Here is a 24,521-nt window from a genome sequence, read left to right on the forward strand (position 1 = left end):
CAAGTGAAAAATCAAGATTCTGTTGTAAGGGGGGAAAATATTTTTTGGCCTCAGATTTCTTCATAGCAACACGTGGGGCCCTAAGATTGTAGAAGCAGTGTCTACAAAGGGCTGAGGGAAATAACATGTGACTTGAAATGACTATAATCAGCCTATAAGTTGTTGTTTAAATATAAAGGCAACAAGCAATTCTCAAGCGAGAAAGGAAACAGAGCATACAAGAGACATACTTGGGGGAAGGGAAGCAGGTGCTGGAGATCTGCTACATGACGCTATTCGATCAACCAAGAGATCAATTAAGATAAAGAACTCAGAAATAAACTACCAATAGGGCTACAAGCAAGCACTGCATTCATTTGAATTATGCTTGTAGAATAAAAATGTTACAAAGCTTTACATTGTTAAAAAACTAACAGTAAATAAAAATTGGTTGGTGGAGGTTTTAGGGCAAATTTAAGCATAAGAATTTCTTCAATTTTCATAGTGGAAAGTCAAAAGATACCTAATAAAAGTGATGATGAGTTTAAAAGACAAAAAAGAGCCGAACTGCTCCTTTTAGAAACAAAAGGTAGGTATATGAATCCACAATCCTAAAAGATTTCTTAGTGCTTTCCTGTAGTAACTCACCGTTTGTGTTTTATAGTTCACTAATGCTTTAACTTTTTTTAACTTTTTATTCACTTTCGGCTGCGTTTTTGGTCTTCGTTGCTGTGCGCGGGCTTTCTTTACTTGGAGTGAACGGGAGCTACTGTTTGTTGCAGTGCTCGGGCTTCTCTTGTTGTGGTGCACGGGATATAGGGGCATGGGCTTCAGTAGCTGTGGCACACGGCTTAGCTGCTCTGCGGCATGTGGGATCTTCCCAGACCAGGTCTCAAACCCATGTCCCCTGCATTGGCAGGCGGATTCTTAACCACTGCACCACCAGGGAAGTCCCCACTAATGTTTTAATGAGTAATTTAGCTCACTACAAAGAACAGATGAAAGAATTATTACATAGCCAGTAAGAAGAATGAAATAGTGTTATATAGGATCATGGAAAACTACGGAGGCCACAGTACATTCTGAAATGAATCACAGGTCTCAAAAGACCTGTGACTGTGATCAACTGTAGTAACTAACTGGTTTAAAACTAGGAGATGAAAGAAATCAGAACACTGGTTTCCTGGTAGAGGGGCAGAATGCAGAGAATTTTCTGGGTGATGGAAATGGTGTATATCTTGATGGGGGTGAGTCTTGACTACACAGTTGTATGAATTTACCAAAACTCAGCAAATAGTACACTTAATTAGGATCTCTGCATTTCACTACTGCAAATTCCCCCTTAACAAAGAGCTAGAAGAAGGAGTTTACAAAATCGGGACTTGCCTGGTGGTCCAGTGGTAAAGAATCTGCCTTCCAATGCAGGGGATGCGGTTTCAATCCCTGGTGGGGGAACTAAGATCCCACATGCCGCGGGGCAACTAAGCCCACGCGCCACAACTACGGAGCTCGCACACCCCAACGAGAGCCCGCGTGCTGCAAACTACAGAGCCCACGCACCACAACTACAGAGAAGCCCCCACGCTGCAACGAAAGATCCCGTGAGCCTCAATGAAGATCCCGCGTGCCGCAACTAAGACCCGACACAGCCAAAAAAAAAAAAGGGGGGAGTTTACAAAATCAACTTTTTTAATTGCGGAAGTAATACGTGCTTATGGTAAACAAAAAAAGACAGAAATATTACAAGTGAAAATCTCCTCTTACTCAGTTTCTCCCAATCCAACTTCCTCAGAGTTAATCCCTGTCAACAGTTGGGTATGTTATACCCTCCAGACTTTTTTCCGTATATAAACAAATATATATATAAATCTGTAGTTGTGTGTGTTTTTTAGTCGCAAAAGAAATGTGATTTCTTACATTCCTACACAGAGCAACATGCTTTTGGTATTTAATTTATCGAGAACATCACCTTTTCTTTGTACATATAATTCTCCCACATTAAAGGCCATATAAAAATAATAATAATAAAGGCCATATAATAATCCACTGCGTGGATAAACCAAAAACCACTGCTCTACTGTTGACCACTAAATTACTTTAAAGCTTTAACAAAATGAGCATTTTTATGTTTATTATAAGTCTTAGGGGTATTAAAAAAATTTTATCACAATTAGGGATTTTCAATACAACACCCATCATAATATGAAAGCCGATTTTTTCAAATTTTAAACACATCCCACCAAACACATAGTGTCTGTTCTACTCAGAGAACAAACACAGTAATTTAACATAACTGTGAATTAATAAAATTTTACAAACATATCAATTATTAAAGTAGGAAACGTTGCTTTGTATTTTTGTTGTAGCTCAATAAAGTTTTAATTGAGCAGTGGAATCAAGTAAACAAATGTAAAAGTAATTTTCTTACAGAATGGAAAAAAATCAATCACTGCACAGCAGAAACTAACACAACATTGTAAAGCAATTATACTCCAATAAAGATGTTTAAAAAGAAAAGAAAACATGATATAACACAGAAAAAAAAATCAATCACTGCACTAAACGCAAGTACAATGCATTACTCTCAAGGTATCTGGGCCCATTCCTAGTGTTCTTTTGTAATATTTTCCATGAAAGACTATAGAGTCAGCATTTACCAAGTTTGTGAATTCCTATCTTAATAATGGAGAAACTTAGTACTGTCACTAAACAGTAAAAAAGAACCTGTGACATTTTTATTTAGAAGAATACAATTTGAAAATGAAATAGTTACAAACCTAGGTCCAATAACAGGAATAAGTAAGACATCCTGAAGGTCTGGATGCTGAAGAATAGGAAAACTTAATCCATTAAACTGCTGTTAAAAATAAACACACAGGATTACAAAGCAATCAGTATATTGGTTAAATTTCAAGTTACAGAGCTTTTCAGTGTCATTACCTAGCAGAGCACGGTAACGAGCTTGACTTAGGGTATTTTCACTTTATTCCACGGGATACTATAAAAAATCAGACTTCAAAACAACAATGTTTTCTCTGTAATTTGATTCTTAAGTATCTTAACTTCTTTACAAGTAAAAGGCTCAATTTTGCTTACTGTTTTTGACTTTGGAAACACGAACCATTGTTGACCTTACGTGACTTACTCTGAAAACACGTATCCAATATAGGATTGCATGAATAGGACATTAAAGATTGAGATTACTAAACGCTATTTATTATATATTACCAACACTGGATGCCATGTCAGTTGGATGATGCTTCCTGGCAAAGGCTCAGGATTTTCAGTATCCTCTACCGTACTTGGCCTTCAGACTGGAAATAAGTGCAGGGCCAGTGGCATAGGTGTTGGGGCCAACTCCCAGTCTCATGGGAGCCAACTCTGTGCAGCTCTTCCCAACTCCATGGTCATGCTGGTAGCTTGAAATCGACCAGAGTGGGAGCGTTTACACCACAAAACTCAGCAAACACCACAACCAGCATTATTTTTTCCCAGAAAGTGGGTTGTGCAGTATGTACCAGCACACCACCGTTGCAGGCGGAAGACAACCGGGCACTCCACACAGAACAGTGGACTGGACAGCAAGGGCTGTGTACCCTATTGGAGGGCAACACGCAAATACTGGAGAACAAGTCTCTGCCATGTAAGCTAGGGATTACCAACTCATTCATTTTCACATAATACACCAAAGAGCAGTGACCATAACAGATATTTGCATTGCCTTGTAGTATCCATACACTACCTACAGAAAACTTCCAAAATCAACCTATTTCTAAATTGATGGAAAGAGAAAAAAAAATTCTTCAGATTTTAGAAATCTGACTATATTTCTACCAAGTCAACAGCTCTTCTGCCTTCTGCTTCCTCCAGGCAAAGGATACTGTGAACTAACCACACCCAACAGAATAGTAAGAAACCTTAAGGGCAAACTCATTCAGACAAACCTCTCTCCCTTTTTTTTTCCCTCTCTCCCTCATGTGCTCTCAGTTTGATACCTTACAGCATCCAGAATATGGATCCTTCCAAGGAGAAGAGAATGAATTTTGCCATTTGTTTTTGTTTTGCTTTGGAAGTACTATTTCTTTATACTATAGAAATAGTCTACAGAGAGCTCAATCCTCCTCAGGCCAAGGTTTCCCTTCTCTCCCTTTTTATCAGATATTAAAATGATACAGAAATAAAACTTTTATAAAACCACACGTCTGTAACTTCCATAAAACACCACAAACTTTTTTTTAAACCAAGCATATCACCTGCTTGTCTTTCTGTTTGTTTCTACCCCGTGCCCTTTTTAAAACAGCCTTAGTGAGGTTAATTTACATACCATAAAATTTACCCATTTTAAATGCACAATTCAATGATTTTTAGTAAATTTACAGAATTGTGTGACCACCACTAAAATCCAATTTCAGATCCTGTCCATCAACACACTATGATTCCTCATGTCCATCTGCAGCCAATGCCTGTTCCCAGCTCCAACCCCAGGCAACCACTAACCTACTTTCTTTAGAAATCTGCCTTTTCGAGACATCTCATATAAACAGGATCATACAATGCAGACTGTCTTGTGTGTGGCTTCTTTCACTCACTATAGTGTTTTTGAGGTTCACCCAAGTGGTAGCATGTATCAGGTCACCACTCTCATTGCTGTACTGTTCCCCTGTGTGAACATACCACGTTTTGTTTTTCTATTCACCAGTCGATGGACATTTGCACAGCTTCTCCCTTTTGGTTATTATGAACAATGCTGCTATTAATGTTCATGCCCAAGCCTTTGCATGGACGTATGTTTTCATGTCTCTTGGGTAGACACCTAGGAGTGGAACTGCTGGGTTGTACAGTAAATTTATGTTTAACTTTTTAAGAGATCACCAAACTGTCTTCCAAAGAAGCCAAACCACTTGACTTTCCCACCTGCAACGTATAAAGGTCCGTTTCTCCACATCCCTCACCAGTCAAATGAAATTTTAAATGATTAAATTTCAATATGGGACACAGAGATATTTGGAGACAAAGCACCCATTACCGTTCAGGATATGTCTTTAGGACACACACAAGCTTGGGACATGGCAAAAGAAAGGAGATGTACAATCTAAAACCTCCTGCGAATCTCCTTTCCTGCTGCAAACAGGCACTGCTCAAACCACCAGATACTTACCTAGTGCCCACGACCCAACCTCCTCAGTCTTATCTTAACCTTCAAGGAAAGGGACTCAAAAGCCCAGAGTGACTTCGTCTGCCTGCTCTTAGATACAACTCCTGAGATCTTCTATTCCCATCACAGTGGGATCCTAGATTATCTAAGCTCTAGGAATAATTTCTAGAAAAGAAAACAATCTGGACCTGCCTGACTTATGGACACCATACGGGCCTCAGAACAGTTTCCTTCATACTGAAAACCTACATGCAGGACTACATAAAAGCAATAATCTTAGTTGCTTAGAGGAACTGCTTATATTTTATGCCTAATGCCATTACTCTCAATAAAATTACTGCTCTTATTAAAAATCAGATTAACCTTTCTCCAAGTCTTATTTAAAATTATTATACTAAGTTTTGTTCTCATACAGCCAGAAATCGTAGCTGGTTCTTATAACCTGGTCATCTCCTCACAACTGGAAGTTCATAGAATTGTTCTTAAAGAGAGTACAATAAACATTCCATAAATGTAATGAGATTAAAGACAAAAAATAAATGAATCAAACAACAAGGTCCTATTTGTACAGCACAGGGAACTATATTCAATATCCTGTAATAAACCATAATGGAAAAGAATATGAAAAGGAATATTTAGGGCTTCCCTGGTGGCGCAGTGGTTGAGAGTCCGCCTGCCAATGCAGGGGACACGGGTTCGTGCCCCGGTCCGGGAAGATCCCACATGCTGCGCAGCGGCCGGGCCCGTGAGCCATGGCCGCTGAGCCTGCACGTCCGGAGCCTGTGCTCCGCAACGGCAGAGGCCACAACAGTGAGAGGCCCCCGTACCAAAAAAAAAAAAAGAATATTTATATGCATAACTGAGTCACTTTGCTGTACAGCAGAAATTAACACAACCCTGTAAATCAACAATACATCAATAAAATTTTAAAAAAAGAATCAATACCAGTGAAAATTCTCTGAAAATTTCTCCAAGTTATATCCAGAGTAAACTGATAACACAGCCTGTGATATACAAATCCAAGTCTTTTAAGCATGCTTACCTCTTCCTTTTCATTTAGGCAATTACGTAGAAATAGGTCTGCTGACACCCATCATGGTTATTTGTTAGAAGAGATTTAATAACTACAAAATACAACTTGACGTACCCCCTCCAAGCATCTGTTTTCCTCCATCTTACATTTCTTTGGAGGCACGTGTCAGTACACAGTGTATGAAACACAAAATGCACAGCTTTGGGGTTTTCTTTCTGGTTTAAAAAAATTTTTAATACAATTTTCAAAGGTTACCTTTCATTTACAGTTACTACAAAATATTGGCTGTATTTCCCATGTTGTACAACACATCCTTAAGCCTGTCCTACACCCAATAGTTTGTCCCTCCCACTCCCACCTCTATACTGCCCCTCCCCCTCCCTCCCCACTGGTAACCACTTGTTTGTTCTCTGTATCTGTGAGTCTGCTTCTTTTTTGTTATATTCACTAGTTAGTTATATTTTTTAGATTCCACATATAAGTGATATCATGCAGTATTTGTCTTTCACTATCTGGCTTATTTCACTTATAAAATGTACAGCTTTTGGGGTTTCCCTGGTGGCGCAGTGGTTGAGAGTCCGCCTGCCGATGCAGGGGACGCGGGTTCGTGCCCCGGTCCGGGAAGATCCCACATGCCGTGGAGCGGCTAGGCCCGTGAGCCATGGCCGCTGAGCCTGCGCGTCCGGAGTCTGTGCCCCGCAACGGGAGAGGCCACAACAGTGAGAGGCGACGTGTACCGCAAAAAAAAAAAAAAAAAAAAAAAAAAGTACAGCTTTTGAAAGCAAAGAAGACAATATAAACAAGAAAATTCCAATATTATTTTTCTGCATGGAACTTTAAAAATGCCATTTTATAATACTGTTTTCACTTACAGAAAATTAGTATTATGCCAAAACTATTTTATTGGTTGAACAAAAAAAAATTTGTGTTGTTTTATCTTTAAAACATATCTTTACATTATTTTCCTCCTTTTATTATATTTAATTAAATTATTATATTAAAATAAAAAATATAATCCTACAGGTAATCAGTAGGCACCTCCTTACCTCTGGGTTCACCTTGGCTACGTGATCTGCCCTCATGGTCGTTATATGCTGCTTATTACAATATCACAGACTTTTAGGGTTAGAATGGACCGCTTATGTATTTTAATGACGAAGCAACGGAGGCCCAGAGGGGTCGAGTGACCTATCCAGTCACTAAACTAATTCAGAATCAGAAGTACTAGGTTCAAGCTCTAGCATGAGCACTCACTACATAACCTTGAACAACATTCATGATCCTCAATTTCTTTATTTGTAAACTTGTAATAGTATATCGCTCACATGATATTAGTGAAGAGTGACATGACACAGATTGTAGAAATCTAATTCTGTACATAATGACAAAAATGTGCACGAACCTTCTGAAGCTCATCAAATAACAGACTTTTCACATGTTGTACTGAGGCTAGATGCGTATTTACTCTGACAGTAGTGAATGATGGAGGGTGGGACAACTTATGTAACAGAGTTTCAAACTTCCTTTCTGCTGCTTCTTTACCTAAAACAGATACAACCTGAAAAGAAGAAAAGAACAATGTTTCAGTTTCATTATACAAACTAAAAATATTAAGATATATGTCTATACATTTGTTCCAACTAATGAAACATCATTCGGCAATTATTCGGTTCCATTTCACTTTTCTGCATTGTTTATGTGTTAACAACACTACGGGAATCGCGCTATTTCACAGGGTTATGCTAATAAACACATAGTGAAACACCAGACAAAAAGGCTTAGAAAACGCTGCCTCGTGCTTCCCTGGTGGTGCAGTGGCTAAGAATCTGCCTGCCAATGCAGGGGACACGGGTTCGAGCCCGGGTTCGAGTCCTGGTCCGGAAAGATCCCACGTGCCACGGAGCAACTAGGCCCGTGCGCCATAACTACTGAGCCTGCGCTCTAGTGCCCGCGAGCCACAACTACTGAAGCCCACGCGCCTAGAGCCCGTGCTCCGCAACAAGAGAAGCCACCGGAATGAGAAGCCCGCGCACCGCGGCGAAGAGCAGCCCCTGCTCGCGGCAACTAGAGAAAGCCTGCACGCAGGAACAAAGACCCAACACAGCCAAAAAGCATTATTAACATATCTGCTACATTTATTCATATAAATTCAGGATTTCATTCTACTTATTTCTAAAAACATTAACTGTTACATCACTTCTGTAGAATTAGTTCCTTGCTAACCCCGTATCCTAGAGCAAATTGGTTAGTAACGTTTTAAAACACCAATACTTGAAGAGTAAGTAACACTGATACCGTCACCCAAAGAGCCCCCATAACATCAGCTTCTTAATATAGTATTATTAAATGTAAAAGATATTGTCCAAAAAAAGACAGGTAGCAAGATACCTGTCAGAAATAAAGTTATAAAGACTCAAACAACCGAGTTTCCTTGTAATTAACTAAAGCTTTTGAGACAAGTATTTCCTTTTTTTTGTCATCTTTGACTATACCCAGCCTCACAGAATCTTCATAAACCACTTGCCAGCCTAATAATCCACTAGCCTAAAAATATTCGTACTCTCTCAAGGTTTGTTTTTTTTAACTGAATATTCCATTACCTTTGATACTTTTTACAAAGGGATGGGTTTTCTTTTTGTAAAATCGTATAGTTAGTGGGTTTGCGGCAGAAGTGGTGTCAGACAGACATTTGAATCTTTTTTTATAAAACAATGTTAACCATTTTAAAAACTGCTGGGAAAAAAACTGCTGACTGCCTCTATTTCTCTTAATACGCCCCTTATACTATAAGTTCTTTGAAATCAAGAAGGTATTTTCTCTTTCCGTACTGTCTTGCCCCTTAACATAACCTCTGGAAATAAAATGTAGAAATCAAACCTAGAAGTCATGGCTTCACCAAAATCTTTGAAAACGAGTAACATTTATGCGGCTTCATTTCGAATAGAAAATCAAAGAGTTGGAAAATACAAAATTGCCTGCAGGCGGGATGGTAAGGTGGAGAGAGCACAGGCTTGGCAATCAAAGACGATCAACATTCACTGAGGACTTCTGGGCTCGGCACTGCCAGCAGCGCACAGAAGGAACATTTGTGGAGGACCCATTAGGCGCCAAAACGATGCCAGGTGCTTGCACTTAGGATTAATACGTTAAAACAACCACCTTGAAATTTTAGTACTGTTAACCGTCCTCAAATTTCACAGAAAAGGAAAGAAAGGTTAAGGGATGTGAAGTAACTCACTCAAAGCACTGGGATGCAAACCAGGGGCTTGGGGTCCCAAATCCATTCCTTTTCCCATTGGACCTGAGCTCTTTACCTTCACATTTCAACACTGTTACATGACAGCGGTGTCAATTTGATTCACTTAACGTCGCTCTTTGGACCCTCAGTTCTCTCATCTATAAAAATTGGGGAGGAAATCTCTACCAAAAAAAGACTGCGCAGATTAAGATGTAAAGGTCTGCGGTTCATCTAGCACAACTGGTGGCATTTAAGCAGCACTCACGGAACGATAGTAAACCTTTCACCTGAGCGCCAGGGCAGGCGCTCTAAGAGTACAGGCGTTTCTTCTCTTCGGGACTTAAATTCTCGGAGACGGGGATCTTGTCTTGCCCCTTGTAATCCCTTCAGTGCATTCTTGCCGCCAGACACACAACCGCTTTTTACCCTTCCCTCCTTTCCCATTCCTAAATGTTAAAACATACACCCCATACACCTCTTAGCTCGGAAAGCATACATTAAATACCTGCAGAAAGATATTAGCATATTTTACATTCGGAAAGACGAATACTAAGAAACAACGGCTGTACACATTTGATTGCCTTTTAGATTATTTTTCTATTTCTCTAGAGCGTGTAAATATTTGAATTTTTGCAAATAGCATCTAACGTGTTTATCTGACCTACCTCCTCATTCATAAAGCCCGCTTTCAGATAGCTTTCAACCTCAAGTCTCAAAGATATTTTAGGGAAAATAGACATTTTCCTATCGCTTAGTTCTCCTCCTCCACGAGAAATGCTGGAAAACGGTGGTTTTTCTCTCTCCTAATTACACGGAGCGTCTGGGCAATGAATACCACCCACAACGTGCCGGGACCACCGATGCCCGGGAAGAGCGCGCTGCTCACGCCGAGGTAAAATGGGAAACGCGGAGGTACTTCCACGCCTTCTGGAGCTTGGCCAGTTTGCAGCGGCTTCCTCTCCTCCCAGGTCCTTCTTTAGCGACGCCCACGGAAATCACTGCGAGGCAACGCCACTCACGTTGCAGAGAAAAAAAACAAAACAAAACAAAAAACCGTGAGGAGTGAAACCGCCGTGAACTGGGCGGAGATGTGGAAACCAGGCTGGGATCACCACGGCCTAACCTCCAGTCCCTCGGCCCCAGTTTCTCGGCAGAAAGCCGCTTCCGGCATGCGTCACTTCCGGCAATGCGGCCCACCCTTCCTTCCCCTGCCCTCCAATCCGCAGCCGCAGATTGCCGCTACGTCACGTCTCCGGCGTTTCCCAGCTCCGCCCGCGGCGCATCCACGTGCAGCGGGCCTGGGCGGGTGCTTTAAGGGGATGGGGGCGGAGCTGCCTCCGGGACCTGCAAACAGATCCAGCTGTTGGGCGGAGCTGGGCGGGCAGAGCTGGGTGCTAATTGGGGAGGGTTGGGTCGTGCTAACCTGAATCAGGTGAGAAGTCAATTAGTTACCTGCTGGGTGATCTCCAAAGCAAGAATGAAACCAGAATTTATTTGGGCCTATCATCCACCCTTTGATTTTCTGAAATTACCTTCCCTCTCTTAGGCTTGCTGGTCTGACTTCAGTTGTGAAAAAACATTATTCACATTTTTAAAAGCTGGGTTAATGGTCTTGTAATATCCATACATGCTCAGGTAAAACCTTAAAACGCACAGGTAGTTTTTACAATTAGTTGAATAAGACTAACAGGTTCCCTGTATCGGAGCTGATTTCTACTTTAAAGCTCGGGAGACCTTTGGCGTAATCTGTGTGTTTCAGGTGAGGAAAGATTCAAAGGGAGAAGGGACCTAATGAAAGTCGCTTAGTTTCCTGTGATTAAAATAGGAAACTAGAAATAATTCTTCTGTCTCCGAGACAGTGTTTTTTGAAACACACCGTTGTCATTAATACAGAACTGTAGGAAGTTTTTTCTTAAGTCTTTTTCTGTTTAAATCTCACACGGAGGTGTTTTTAGAAGTACGATACACTCTCTCACAATGAGTGAGAACGTCAGGATAAAGACCGTAGCCACCTGGCTTCTAAAACCAATACCTACTTTTTCCACCACGGCATATTTCTTTGGTAAATTTATGGAATTCTTCTGTGGCTAAATCATCTGAAAGTGATCAGGAAAATGTCTAGTCCAGCCATTTCCAAAGGAATTTTTGCAACCTCAAGATTGTGACCACAGCACCGATAATGTTTGGAATCGATATCAAGGAGAAAAGGGAGAGGAAGGAACAAGGTGAACTAGATTGTAAACTCTGAGAAGGTAGAGACTTTACCTCACTGCTGCAGACCCAGTGCCTACCACGTAAGAAGCACTCAAATATTGAAGGAGTAGATGAATAAGTGGATGGACAGCTCTGTAAACCAGAGAAAGGAAGTGCTGATAAAGCATATATTGATATTTGCTGGACATTAGTTCACTAGTTCAGCACTTGTGAACAGTGCTGAGGACATTTAGACAACCTTTGGCTAGACATCACTGAAGTGACGGTTATGTTGATGATGAGGTCTCTTGGTGTTCTAAAGTTGGTCCATATTACAGATCTGAAGTTGGCATACTAAATACATATTGTCTAAGCAAAAGAAGACACCTATAACTCCACACTTCCACTGCTGGGGGCCTGGGTTCAATCCCTGGTGGGGGGGACTAAGATCCCGCATGCCGTGCAGTATGGCCTAAATAAATAAATAAAAAGAAAATGTAAGCTTTAAAAAAACGAGGAAGACCCCTATAAGAATACACCCATATAAGGGTCATTGGGGTTTTGTATTCTCGATGGGGTGATATGGCCCCCAATGTGGGGAGAGCAAAACAAAATCTTAGATATAATCATATAATCTTAATCTCAATTTGTGATGCTCCAAAACTTTCCTTTTATCCCCCCCCAAAAAAAACATAAAAACCCTATTTCTCAATATTTAATTTCATGAAGAAGGCATGAGAGGATTAGGAAAAAAAAGTCTAGGAAAGGCTGGAAACCTATCAATCTCAATTCATCTGGAGACTAACCTCCATAAGTACATATTAACTCAGAATGGATCCTAGACGTCCCTACATGTAAAATCTATAAAGCTTCTAGAATAAAACATAGGAGTAACCAGAGTTACCCTACAGCCAACAAGGTCAGAGGAGCAGTCAAGAGAACTTGACCCCCGGGACAGGATTATGATGAGGCAAGAGAGGCCCCTAGTGTGCACCGTTAAGGAGGCCCTCGCTCTCACGTGTGAGCCCTGAGAGCACCCCCTCAAATTTGTGACTGTCTCCCTTGGGCTCGCCATCATCTCCACACTGCATCTTTTGCCATCACTGACAGCTCCAAATCCATAAAGAAAGACAGATTGTATTGCCCAAGCAGCAATACAGCTTACATCACAGCCTGGACCTGCGATGCAAACCCCTTTTCTGCCAAAGGCCCAACTCAAATGTGGCCGTCTTCCACATCCCATGCTTGACGTGCTGGGTCAGTACTCGGAGTTGTGGGATGTATCGTCACCAGAAGCCAAAGAGACCAGCCAGATACCGTACTTCCTTCTTTGTAGTAGGGTGTGCATTATTACTGGGGGTGATGTCATCGTAATGGGGGCAAAAGGTGGTTCTAAGGGGGCAAAAAATGTATACAATACAATGGTTTGTGGTCCTCCAAAGGCCACAGTAACCTCAACAAATATACAGTATACCTGTACTGTTACTATTCCATTATGGGGAAGTTGTTAGACAAAAAAAAATACCTTAAAAGTTTCCTTAGCAGGGCATTAATGACAACAAGCTTGAAAATCAATGTATTGTAAGGGAAGACGGAACAAAAAATGACATCCCTTGAAAAGGATGTTCCAACATGCCCCTGACCTCTAAAGTATTTACTGAAGTGGTGGGTCCCAGAGTCTCGAAGAGCTTATCTCCCCACCCACCCCACCCCAGCACAGTAAGTGTCAGAAAACACCTGTTACACCAAGGGCAACTACTGTGCTCAGCTCGCCCGGATCCAGCCTCAGATCGGGGCCCTGGAGGAGCAGCTGTACCAGGTCAGGACTGAGACCGAGGGCCAGAAACTGCAGTATGAGCAGCCCCTCAACATCAAGGTCCACCTGGAAAAGGAAGCTGGGACCTACTTTCTCCTCATCGATGGAGATGATGGAGCTTGCAAGTCTGGAGGTTACAAGTCGAAAGACTATGGACCTGGAAATGTGGGAAACCAAATTAGTGGTTAAGAGAGGTCCTGAGGAGGTTAGACCAATGCAGCAAAATACTTACACCAGGCTGCACTCCGTGGCAGAGAGATCTCAAAGCAATTAATGTGATACACAAGACAGAGCATGTGCCAAATACTCTCTGAGAAGAGAAGGCGTTAAATATCTGTCTGGAAAAGTGAGCAAGTCTAAGAAAAAGGTCTGTCCTCTTGTCTTGCTGTTACCGAAATATAATCTCTATCTGGGCAATCAATAGCATTATCGATGGTATCTTCCCATTCATCTGGAAGAATGTCACATACAATATGATGACCCATCTGATTACCCTACAGAAAATGTTGTCAATTCTTGGTAGTCAATAAACCTTCCTTTAGCAAATTAAAAAAAAAAATTGCCCATCACAAGCTGGGTTCTGTTAGATCCACCAAGTCATAAATAGACGTGAACCCAGCAGCAACCCATCATGAGATGGAAAAGGTACATCTGGGATTAAGCATGAACAAGAGTAATCTACATAAGGAAGTAACCTGTACCCCCATGTCACCCACCACAGTTGCACCCACCACAGTTGCTTCTGCCTCAGCTCACATCTCTGGCTCTATGGGGGTTTTCTACTACCAGCTGAATGAGAAAAAAAAATTTAGAGGTTGGTTTTCAGTTCAGTTGTCTAGGTATGTGGGTAGAAGACAAAACTAGATAGTGGTGGGACTACAGTCATAGTTAGGGGTGACCTTGAATGACAGTGTCAAGGGAAATTTTTCCTGATGAGAGAATCTGTGAGCAGTGTATTTGCTACCCACTTTGCATGGAGGAAGTGGCTCAGGATGAGAATATATATTGACTCCTGGGCGGCAGCAAATTGCTTGGCCTGCTCATCAAGGGCATGGAAGAAAATAGGCTTAAAGGTCAGAGACAAGATCTTAGGCAGAGGCATGTGGATGGACATATGAAAATTTTCACATCACATGTAATTGCCTACTAGAAGGCATCCACCACCGAGGAAGCACTGAACAACTTAGTGGACAGAATGATTCAGCCCATTGATATTAGCCCACCTTTGTCTTCAGCCACCCCATGCCTGGCACTATGGGCACATGAAAGAAGTAGTCGCAGTGGCAGAGATGGAGTCGCTTAAATAATTACCCAAAATACAGGTTAGGCTACGATGAAAACTAACATTAAGTTCCACGTCAGTCTTACTTACCTTTGTAGACCCAGCCTTAGGGCAGTACCTAGCACATATTAGGCACTCGGTATATATTGATAGGTGAATAACTGAACCTATAAGAATAGTTTATCCTTCATATCCAGCAAGTATTTATTTAGGGTCAGTAAGCAACAAGCATTGCATCGGGTACTCAGGCATAGGGGCCAGAGAAAACAGTCAACTGTCGTCATAGAGCTCACAGTCTATTTTGGAAGTAGAGAAAATTATTAAGCAGTGAAAAATATGATGAATGTTAAAACTAGGGAAATATGGGGTGCAAGGCAGAGGAAATGGCAAGAAAATCTAATTTAATCTCATCTAAAACTGAATCAAAGAGCACAAAAACCTCTCAGAAAGGAGACGTGGCCTTCCAGAAGAGATGGTTACATTAAAACCAGAAAGCTGACTTGGAGTTAACCAGGCAGGAGGGGTGAGGGACACTGGGGAAGAAGAGGAAAAGACCAAAATGAGAATATTCCAGGCAGAAGGAATTATCGTGTACAAAACTGGTACATAGTAGGGGAGGGGTTGAGTAGCAAGAGTATAGCATGGAGAGAGAGACAGAGCCCCAGCCCTATTTTTGAAGTTTCCTGTTAGCCCTGGTAAGCAAGGAAGAACTTCGTCCTCAGGCCAATGGCAAGTCATTAAACAGTTTCAAAGCAGAAGAGTAACAGGCTCAGATTCATGTAACATTTTTAAAAGATCATGCCAGATGATTGTTGGAAAAGGTCTCCAATTGATGCAAGAACAGAGGCAGAAAAACCTATCAGAATGCAGTTCCAGTAATCCAGGCAATGGGGTCGGAGGGAGGTGGGTAGATGTGAAAGACATTTAACACATGGAATTCGGTGGGACCTAGTGACTTAGGTGGATGCATGAGGACAGGGGAAGAAAGAATCAAGAAGAAATTCCAACTTTCTATGGACCCACCAGCATTTGCACCCATATTTCTGCCTTCCTACCTATCAACTTACATAAATCATGGAGATGATTTGTTATTGTAATCATTTTAATTCAACTCTTTTCTAGAATTGTCTGGAATACTTCTGTCTTTGGGGAGCCTTATGCATTACTCGTTATCTTCCAGAATTTTATACTTGTGGTGTGTGTTTCTTCTGACAATGGAGTTCTATCCTAGGAATTAAATAAGATTATGTACTACATATGAAAGTTTTTGTAAATTGCAACAAAGAATGAGCTAGAGCAGAACTGTTCTCTAATAGGTTTATTTACATTTGGAAGGCAATTTTAAAAAAGGACAAATAGAACACCAATGGAAAGTTTACAAACAAGCCGTTTTGTTGGGTTACGTTTTTAGTGGGTCAGTAGTCAATCAATATTGATTACTGTTTCAGCTAGATGATGTGGTAGGTTGAATAAGAGCCTCCTCTCTCCCTCACAAAGATGTCCATATCCTAATCTCTGGAACCTGTGAATGGCAAAGGGATTTTGCAAGTGAGATTAAGTTAAGGACCCTTGAAATGGGGAGAACATGCTGGATTAACCAGGAAGCCCCAGTGTAATCATAAGGGCCCTTATAATAGGGAGGCTGGAGGGTCAGAATCAGAAAAGGTGATGTGATGATGGAAGCCAAGGTCAGAGTGATGTGGCCACGAGCTAAGGGATGCAGGCAGCCTCTAGAAGTTGGAAAAGGCAATGAACAGATGCTCCCCTGAGCCCCCAGAGGGAACACAGCCCTGCCAATGCATTTCAGACTTCTGACCTGCAGATTACAAAATATTAAATCTGTGTTGCCTTAAGCCACTACATTTGTGGTAGTTCCTTATGAAAGCAATAAGGAACTAATGCAGGTGCTCTTTAAAGCAATGTATCATCAACCTGTGTTCTTCTACGCACAACAGGTGATTTTGCCTCTAACCTACAGATAAGACAGAGGCAATTAATCGTGAGTTTCTTGAATCAAGAGCTCCTATACACCTAAAAACTTTGTTTGTGCATACATGTAACCTCCTTTTCAGCAAACTAAGAACTTCTGCTCTCTGAAAACTTATTCTCTTCACCTGCCTCTATTTTCTAACATCTCATTTCCACCTGTGTCTTCCTCCCTTGGTAATTCTCTCTCTCTCTGTCTCTCTCTCTCGGTCTCTCTCTCTCTCTCTCAGTCACTCACTCACTCTCTCTGTCTCTGTCTCTCTCTCTCTCTCTCACTTGTATCTTCATGCTCTCCCTTTAAAGAGGTTCTACCCACCACTCTATAAACAGGTTCAAATAATAGTCACAGCAACATTTATTGAGCCTTTTCTAGGTGCCAGGCATTAGGCTATGGTCTACCTCATTACAGCATTTAATCCTCTGAGATTAAACTTTATGAGCAGTGGCAGATTTACTGTGAGACTAATGAAACTTAAATTTCAAAGCATTCGATTGTACAAGTCATCCAAAGCATTGTCTAATTTTTAATTTTTTATCTTTTATTCCTTTTCTTTAAAAGACCCCCCAAATTATATGAATTTCAAGGTCCCACAAAACCGGGATCTATGCCTGCCTATGAGGTAAATATTATTATTCTTATCCCCATATTACAAATAAGAAAACTGTGCTATCGTGAGGTTTTATAACTTGCCTAACATTATATAAGCAGTAAGTGGCAGAGGACTATTTCAACCTAATTATTCGTGACTGGAGAGTCTAAACATTGATCATTTACTCATTCAATTATTCTGTCTCTTCAGGAATTTTCCTACCTTAACACACCCCTTCCTTTCCAACTTCAGTTTTCCTCTAGTTAATACTTTATATGCCTTTTTCATTTTATAATCCAAAGAATAATCTAAACTTACCATCTTGAGTTCCTTACCTGTCATTTACCTTCAACTCGTTATAATCTAGGGACTTCCCTGGTGGTGCAGTGGTTAAGAATCCGCCTGCCAATGCAGGGGACGTGGGTTCAATCTCTGGTCCGGGAAGATCCCACGTGCCGCGGAGCAACTAAGCCCTTGGGCCACAACTACTGAGCCTGCGCTCTAGAGCCCGCAAGCCACAACTACTGAGCCCATGTGCCACAACTACTGAAGCTCGTGCGCATAGAGCCCGTGCTCCATAACAAGAGAAGCCACCGCAATGAGAAGTACGCGCACCACAACGAAGAGTAGCCCCCACTCGCCTCAGCTAGATAAAGCCCGTGCGCAGCAACAAAGACCCAGTGCAGCCAAAAATAAATAAATAATAAATAAATAAACTTTTAAAAAACTTGGTTAAAATAAAGCAACTGTTAACACAAAATTTATGGGATTAGGCGTCCACCATAGCCTGAGCAGTGTGCCTGTTGCTTTTGAGGAACACAAAATTGTAGCAGAGTCCTTGCACTTAATCACATATCACAACCAAAATATTTGCAAGGCAGTTTATCTCAAGAGTATTAAACACAAGTACTACTAATTAATTTTCATTATAATTCACTTTAAGATATATACGTAGAAACATTTATATTTAAGTTATATATACATATGTATACATTCCTACAACACAAAAGAGAAATTAAAAGGGTGATTAATCCCATTATAGAGCTCTTTTAAGCACAGAGCTTGACTGTGCATTAAAATACTGCATCTATAAAGAAAGTAATTTGCAAGCATTTCAGGAATCGTTCTCTTATATAAATTACAATGCACTTCCTTGTAAACAGATTTCTACAGAGAGCAGTGCCTTTTAATCAGGGAAAGATCCCTGAAGTAGGTGAGTTTTAGATGAATTTAAAGGACAGGAAACCTATGGAATGGTAGAGAGGGACTTGGGTAAATCATTCTGGATGAGGAAAATACCTTTCGTGGCAAGTCTAAAAGAAAACGAAAAGTGGGGCTATGGAAGAGGGCCAGGGATGAAGGTCATTCATTTAAAAAAAGTTTTTAAAAATAAATTAACTTTTAAAACTGGGAAACTTAGGAAAGTTTAAGAGACATAAAGTATAAGAGACATACACTTGGAAAATTCTCCACAGCTAGATCATCCTTCCGCCCCAAATTCAAAATGGATTAAAGACTTCAATGTAAGACCTGAAACCACAAACTCCTAGAAGAAAACATGGGAGTAAACTTCCTGACATGTGTTTTGGTGGTGATTTTTGGATATGACACCAAAAGCAAAGGCAACAAAAACAAAAAAGAAGTGGGACCACACCAAACGAAAAACCTTCTGCACAGCAAAGGGAACCATCAACAAAATGAAAAGGGAGACAATATTTGCAAATCATATTTCTAATAAGGGGTTAATATCCAAGTATATATATAAGGAACTCATAAAACTCCATAACACACAAAAACAACAATCTGATTAAAAAACTGAATAGACTTTTTTCCAACGAAGATATACAAATGGCCAACAGGTACATGAGAAAATGCTGAACATCACTAGTAATCAGGAAAACAAAAATCAAAACCATAATGAGGGCTTCCCTGGTGGCGCAGTGGTTGGGAGTCCGCCTGCCGATGCAGGGGACACGGGTTCGTGCCCCGGTCTGGGAGGATCTCACACGCCCCGGAGCGGCTGGGCCCGTGAGCCATGGCCGCTGAGCCTGCGCGTGCGGAGCCTGTGCTCCGCAACAGGAGAGGCCACAGGAGTGAGAGGCCCGCGTAACAGAAAAAAAAAAAAAATTATAAAAAACCATAATGAGATATGGCCTCACAGCTGTTAGAACGGCTGTCATCAAAAAGATAAGAGATACCAAGTGTTGGTGCGGGTGTGGAGAAAAAGGGAGCTTGTGCACTGTGGGTGGGAATAGAAATTGGTGCAGCCACTATGAAAAACAGCATGTAGGTTTCTGAACAAGTTAAAAATAGAACTGCCATATGACCCAGCAATCCCACTTCTGGGTGTATGTCTAAAGGAAACAAAATCACTATCTCCAAGAGATACAAGCACCCCAGGTTCACTGCAGCATAACTCACAATAGCCAAGACATGGAAACAACTAAGTGTTCATCAACATATGAAAGAATAAACAAAATGTGAGATTCTGTGTGTGTGTGTGTGTGTGTGTGTGTGTGTGTGTGTGTGTGACATCGATTTTTTTCTCTGCCATTTGTGACAACATGAGTGAACCTTAAGGGCATTTGGCTAAGGGAAATCAGTCAGACAGAGAAAGGCAAATACTGTACAATCTCACTGATATGGAGAATCTTAAAAAATCCAACTCGTGGAAACAGATGACAGATTGGTGCTTAGAGGCGTGAGGTGGGCGTGGAGGGGGTCAAAAGGTACAAAGTTCCAGTTAGAAGAAAAATAAGTTCTGGGGATGTGGTGTACAGCATGGTGACTGTAGTTAACAATACTCTTGTATATTTGAAAGTTGCTAAGGAAATGAATCTTAAAGGTTCTCATCCCAAGGGAAAGAAGTTGTGATTATGTGAGGCGATGGACGTTAGCTGAATTGACTGTGGTAATCATTTCACAATGTACAGATATTTCAAATCATCGTGTTCAAACCCTAAGGTAATACAATGATATATGTCAACTATATCTCAATAAAACTGGGGAAGGGGCAACGTTGACCCTATTGGGGGCATTCTCCACAGCTGGGTCACCCTCCTTCTGCACACTGCACCTCCACTTCCTCATGAAGCAGAGAGAGAACAGAAATTGTTCCCACAGCTACAAAGAGTGAATAACAGTTGCTCTAGGTTGACTCCGAGCGAGTATTTTCTACTCACCACCAAGACTGCCTTGTGCCTGTTTCCCAGGGGCGGGCTCTGGAGAAGTTAGCGGCGCATCTGCATTCAGCGAAGGTCTTGGAAGAGACCCAAATCTTTACATTCGGAAGAGATCCAGGAACTCTGGGAAGGTGAACTTTCCAAACGGGGAGAAAGAACACAGTAATCCAGGCTTGAAGTGGAGCCTGGAAAGGAATCTAGTCACTGGAGGCACGAGTGCGGAAAATGAGCGTTTTAAATTAAAATTGCTCAGGAATTCCAGAATCAATGGAGGGTCTATATAGTTAATGTTTGAAATATGCTTTTTTACAGCAATCCTTTCTGTTCGTTAAACTTCTTAAAACAATTCTAAGCAAGAGTGCTGACAAAGAAGAGGCTGTGGAAGTGAATGCTGGCTGATTCAGGATAATACATATCCCCATGTGGACACTTACCATATTCATAAGGAGTATATTAGTAACTAAAGGATGCTTTCTAAGGACATATTACACTTTCTGCAGTTTCACCATAATGCAGCATTGGGGGCACTTTGAACACATGGAGAAATGTAATATTAAATGATACATACGAATTTTGGTAAGTATATCTTAGAAAATTCATTTTTAAAAGGAAGCCCACCAATCTCTGGCAGTCAAGTGGCTAAGAGTCAGCGCTTCCAATGCAGGGGGCGCGGGTTCAATCCTTGGTGGGGGAACTAAAATCCCACATGCCGTGCAGTGCGGCCAAAAAATTAAAAAAAAAAAAAAAAGGAAATTCTGACATATGCTACAACATGGATGAACCTTGAGGACATTATGATAAGTGAAATACGCTGGTCACAAAAAGACTAACACTCTGTGATTTCACTTACCTGAGGCATCTAGAATAGTCAAATTTATAGAAACAGAAAGTAGAATGCAAATGTTATATGATATCACTCCTATGTGTATTCTAAAAACAAAAAGATACAAATGAACTTATTTACAAAAGAGAAGTAGACCCACAGACATAGAAAACAAACTTATAGTTACCGAAGGGTAAAGGAGGGGGTAGGGATAAAGTAGGAGTTTGAGATTAACAGATACACACGACTATATATAAAATAGATAACCAACAAAGACCTACTGTATAGAAAGGGGACTATACTCAATATTTTGTTACAACCTGTAAGGGAAAAGAATCTGAAAAAGTGTGTGTGTGTGTGTGTGTGTGTGTATACATATATTCAGTTATATATATGTATAACTGAAACACTGCGCTGTACTAACACCGCATTGTAAATCAACTACCATTCAGTATTTTTAAAAAAAGACTCTAGTTTGGGGGAGGAAAAAAAAAGTGGAGTCATGGTTGCCAGGAGCTGGGGAAGAGGGATATGGGCAATTGTTGTTTAATTGGTATAGAGTTTCAAAACTGCAAGATGGAAAGGTTCTGGAGATTGGTTGCACAACAATGTGAATATACTTCACAATACTGAACCCATATACTTTAAAATGTTTATGAGGGTAAATTTTATGTTATGTATATTTTTCCACAATTAAAAAATATATATTAAGTAAGGGAGGGGGAAAAGGAAGTCCTCCAAGTGCCCAGACTTTCTGAAAAGCAGTTGCAGAAGGACTGAATGAACTTTAAAAGTACATGAAATGCATTATTTTAAAGTATGCAGTTGGAAGAAAGAATAAATGGGCATTTGTTGGGTCCCCATACAGGTTCATCACTTCTACATATGTTGTATTAAATTCTCACAATAAACCTGAAAGTAGCTATTCTAGTACGGATTTTGACATGTTAGTCCTGAGGAAACTGGGGTATAGAAAGGACAAATATGTTGCCTAAGGTCTCACAGCTGCTCAGCAGCCTAGGCAAATAGAATTGCCTATTACTGGAAAAAAAAAAAAAAAAAAAAAGAGGGTCATGACAACGAAAGTTTAGAGAATTAAGAGAAGAACTATTCTTCTACCTCCCCCACTCTGGTTTCACTTGTCTTTCTCATTTATGAATCCTGGGAAGAAATTTGAAAGCTAAGTTAGTCTAGCAATTATGGAGGAAATTACAGGGAAAAGCTATGAGAGTTTCTTGAGTGAATTAGCATAAACTTTTGGAGCTGGAAGTAATATCAAGGTGCCTGACAGAAAAGGGGGCCCTGAAAAAGGTCTCATGCACCTGACCAGGTGCAAAATGAGTCTCCAGGGGAAAATAAAATAAGGCTGGGAGCCGTGCACATTCTCCACATAGGTGGGCTTCAGTTTTCTTTTTGATATAAAGTGTGTCAGTCAGAACACCAGATTAAATTGAACTTCCGCCACTTCAATCCTTTTTATAAAATTTAACCAAGGAAGTTGTATTGTCAAGATCACAGCAGGAAACAGATGTCACGTTCAAACTGAGCACTTTGAAGGAAGTTTAAGAAGGGGTTCTTCGTGGAGGTGAGGGCAGGGCATGAGGAAACCACGAGGGACAGTGCAGTACCTTGGGGCTAGTGACCAGGATTTAACCACCCACCCCAAGGCCCCCGTGGAAACAAAGGGAGTGAGCTGTGACTGAAATGCAGAGAGAGGGCTGCCTGGCTGAGGCTATGTTCTTTGACCACTGGAAGCAGCCAGTTTGCAGCGACCCAGCAGGGAGAAGGTTCGGGAATTAAATATTCCCACTCCCACACTCTGTTTCTCCTTCTGCTCTTCTGTCAATGCTCCGCATTGGCCAAACGTGACGTTAAGCCCCTTAAAGCGCAGAGCCTGGTGGGAGAGAATGGAGAGTGCATTCGGAGGGGCAAACAGATGGTATCCAGCATGGAGAAGACTGACTAATATTTTATAGGTCATGTGTGAAAATAAGTTTAAGGAAGAACTAGCAACTGGAACAAGTCCTCTGCCGCGGACCAGCCAGAGAAAGAGGATCTCACAGCCCAGGGTCAGGAGGGAAGGGGTAAGGAACTGAAGTAGCACCGACGAATGGGGTCAGAAGGGCCAAGACAACTGACGGCTGCAAGGCAGATTTTATTGCGCTACAGTTGCAGATTATCTAGACTAGAAAAAGGGAGGTTGGTTGCCAGACGGTGGTTTACATTATGTACAGACTGTCCCGGCTCAAGGTTAACTTCCCTGGGAGAAAACCCATAAGCCCAGAATCATCAAAAATAACCTGCACGTGCCGGGGGGAGACAGCTTTGCTTGTCTCAGTTTACATTCTTTCTGATCTCTGGGCCCTGGTGGTTTATCTCCCGTGGAATGGAACAAGGAGGGGAACAAGTAGGCACAGTCCCTTCGAGCGGCGGCGGCGGTGCCTGGCATGTCTGCAGCTTGCTCTCAAGGCTGACCGTTTCCCACAGTCCTCTGTTTTTCTGTTTGTTTTTTTCTTTTAATAAAAATAGAAAAGATACTACTAAATTTGGGGAAATGCATTCATCAGGTTTTGCTGTGATGATGCTGCGTCACAAACAACCCCCAGGTTGCAGTGGCTTACAATAACGAACACTCATTTCTCACTCTCAGGTCCACAGGTCAGTTCTGGTTCAGATACACTTGGCTAACTTATCTGGACGTGGCTCCAGGCTGAAGGTTGGGATCAAGCGTGCCTCCCGTATCTTCTCATCCCAGAGCTCAGGTTAAATGATCGGTGATTACCTAGAGCGCGGCAGGTGGTAGGAGCCCAAGGGGAAAAACGGTAAGCATAACATCTCTTAACTTGTACTTGGAACTGGGGGGCTATCACCTTCGCCCTATTGAATCAACCAGGGGAAGACTTTTGACCAAGTCCGATGTCAATGGAGTGAGAAAGTCAATGGACGGAGAGTGGAGATGGGTAGAGTGAATATTTTCTGAATAATAATTAATATATTATACTTGGTAAAACTGCCCCTGAAAATACGCTTTACATGGAAGCATCCAGGCATTATGACTGCAAATCGATTTTACTCCATTAACTGTTTCTAGGTATATACTTTTTTTCTTATTTAAAGTATCCTCTGGTACTGTTTGTACTTTCCCTGTCGATCACATTTGCCTTCTACATTACTAAAAAGTGACTGTAAACACTATTAACAGAAATACCAGCCTGAAAGCATATTGTATGTCCCTTCTTGTATA

General features: G+C 41.2%; 1 protein-coding gene across 10 annotated transcripts in view; it reads right to left on the reverse strand.

Annotated features, from left to right (window-relative positions):
* NSUN6 (NOP2/Sun RNA methyltransferase 6) overlaps positions 1–23,318 on the reverse strand; it is an 89,920-nt gene extending 66,602 nt beyond the window's left edge. For 9 of the 10 annotated variants that reach the window (XM_067704601.1, XM_067704573.1, XM_067704556.1 and 6 more), the window contains exons 1-3: positions 10,071–10,577; positions 7,570–7,725; positions 2,757–2,836 (exon numbers count right to left, since the gene is read on the reverse strand). In XM_067704601.1, coding sequence (XP_067560702.1) covers positions 2,757–2,836; positions 7,570–7,725; positions 10,071–10,145 — 311 coding nt within the window. In that variant the 5' untranslated portion in view covers positions 10,146–10,577. Of the gene's footprint in view, positions 1–2,756; positions 2,837–7,569; positions 7,726–10,070; positions 10,578–20,454 lie in introns of those variants that run through there. The other variant, XM_067704620.1, reaches the window with a different exon arrangement.
* Positions 23,319–24,521: the final 1,203 nt, after the last annotated feature.

The sequence above is a fragment of the Pseudorca crassidens genome, chromosome 1, assembly GCF_039906515.1.
Source record: "Pseudorca crassidens isolate mPseCra1 chromosome 1, mPseCra1.hap1, whole genome shotgun sequence".
NCBI classification, from domain to species: Eukaryota; Metazoa; Chordata; class Mammalia; order Artiodactyla; family Delphinidae; genus Pseudorca; species Pseudorca crassidens.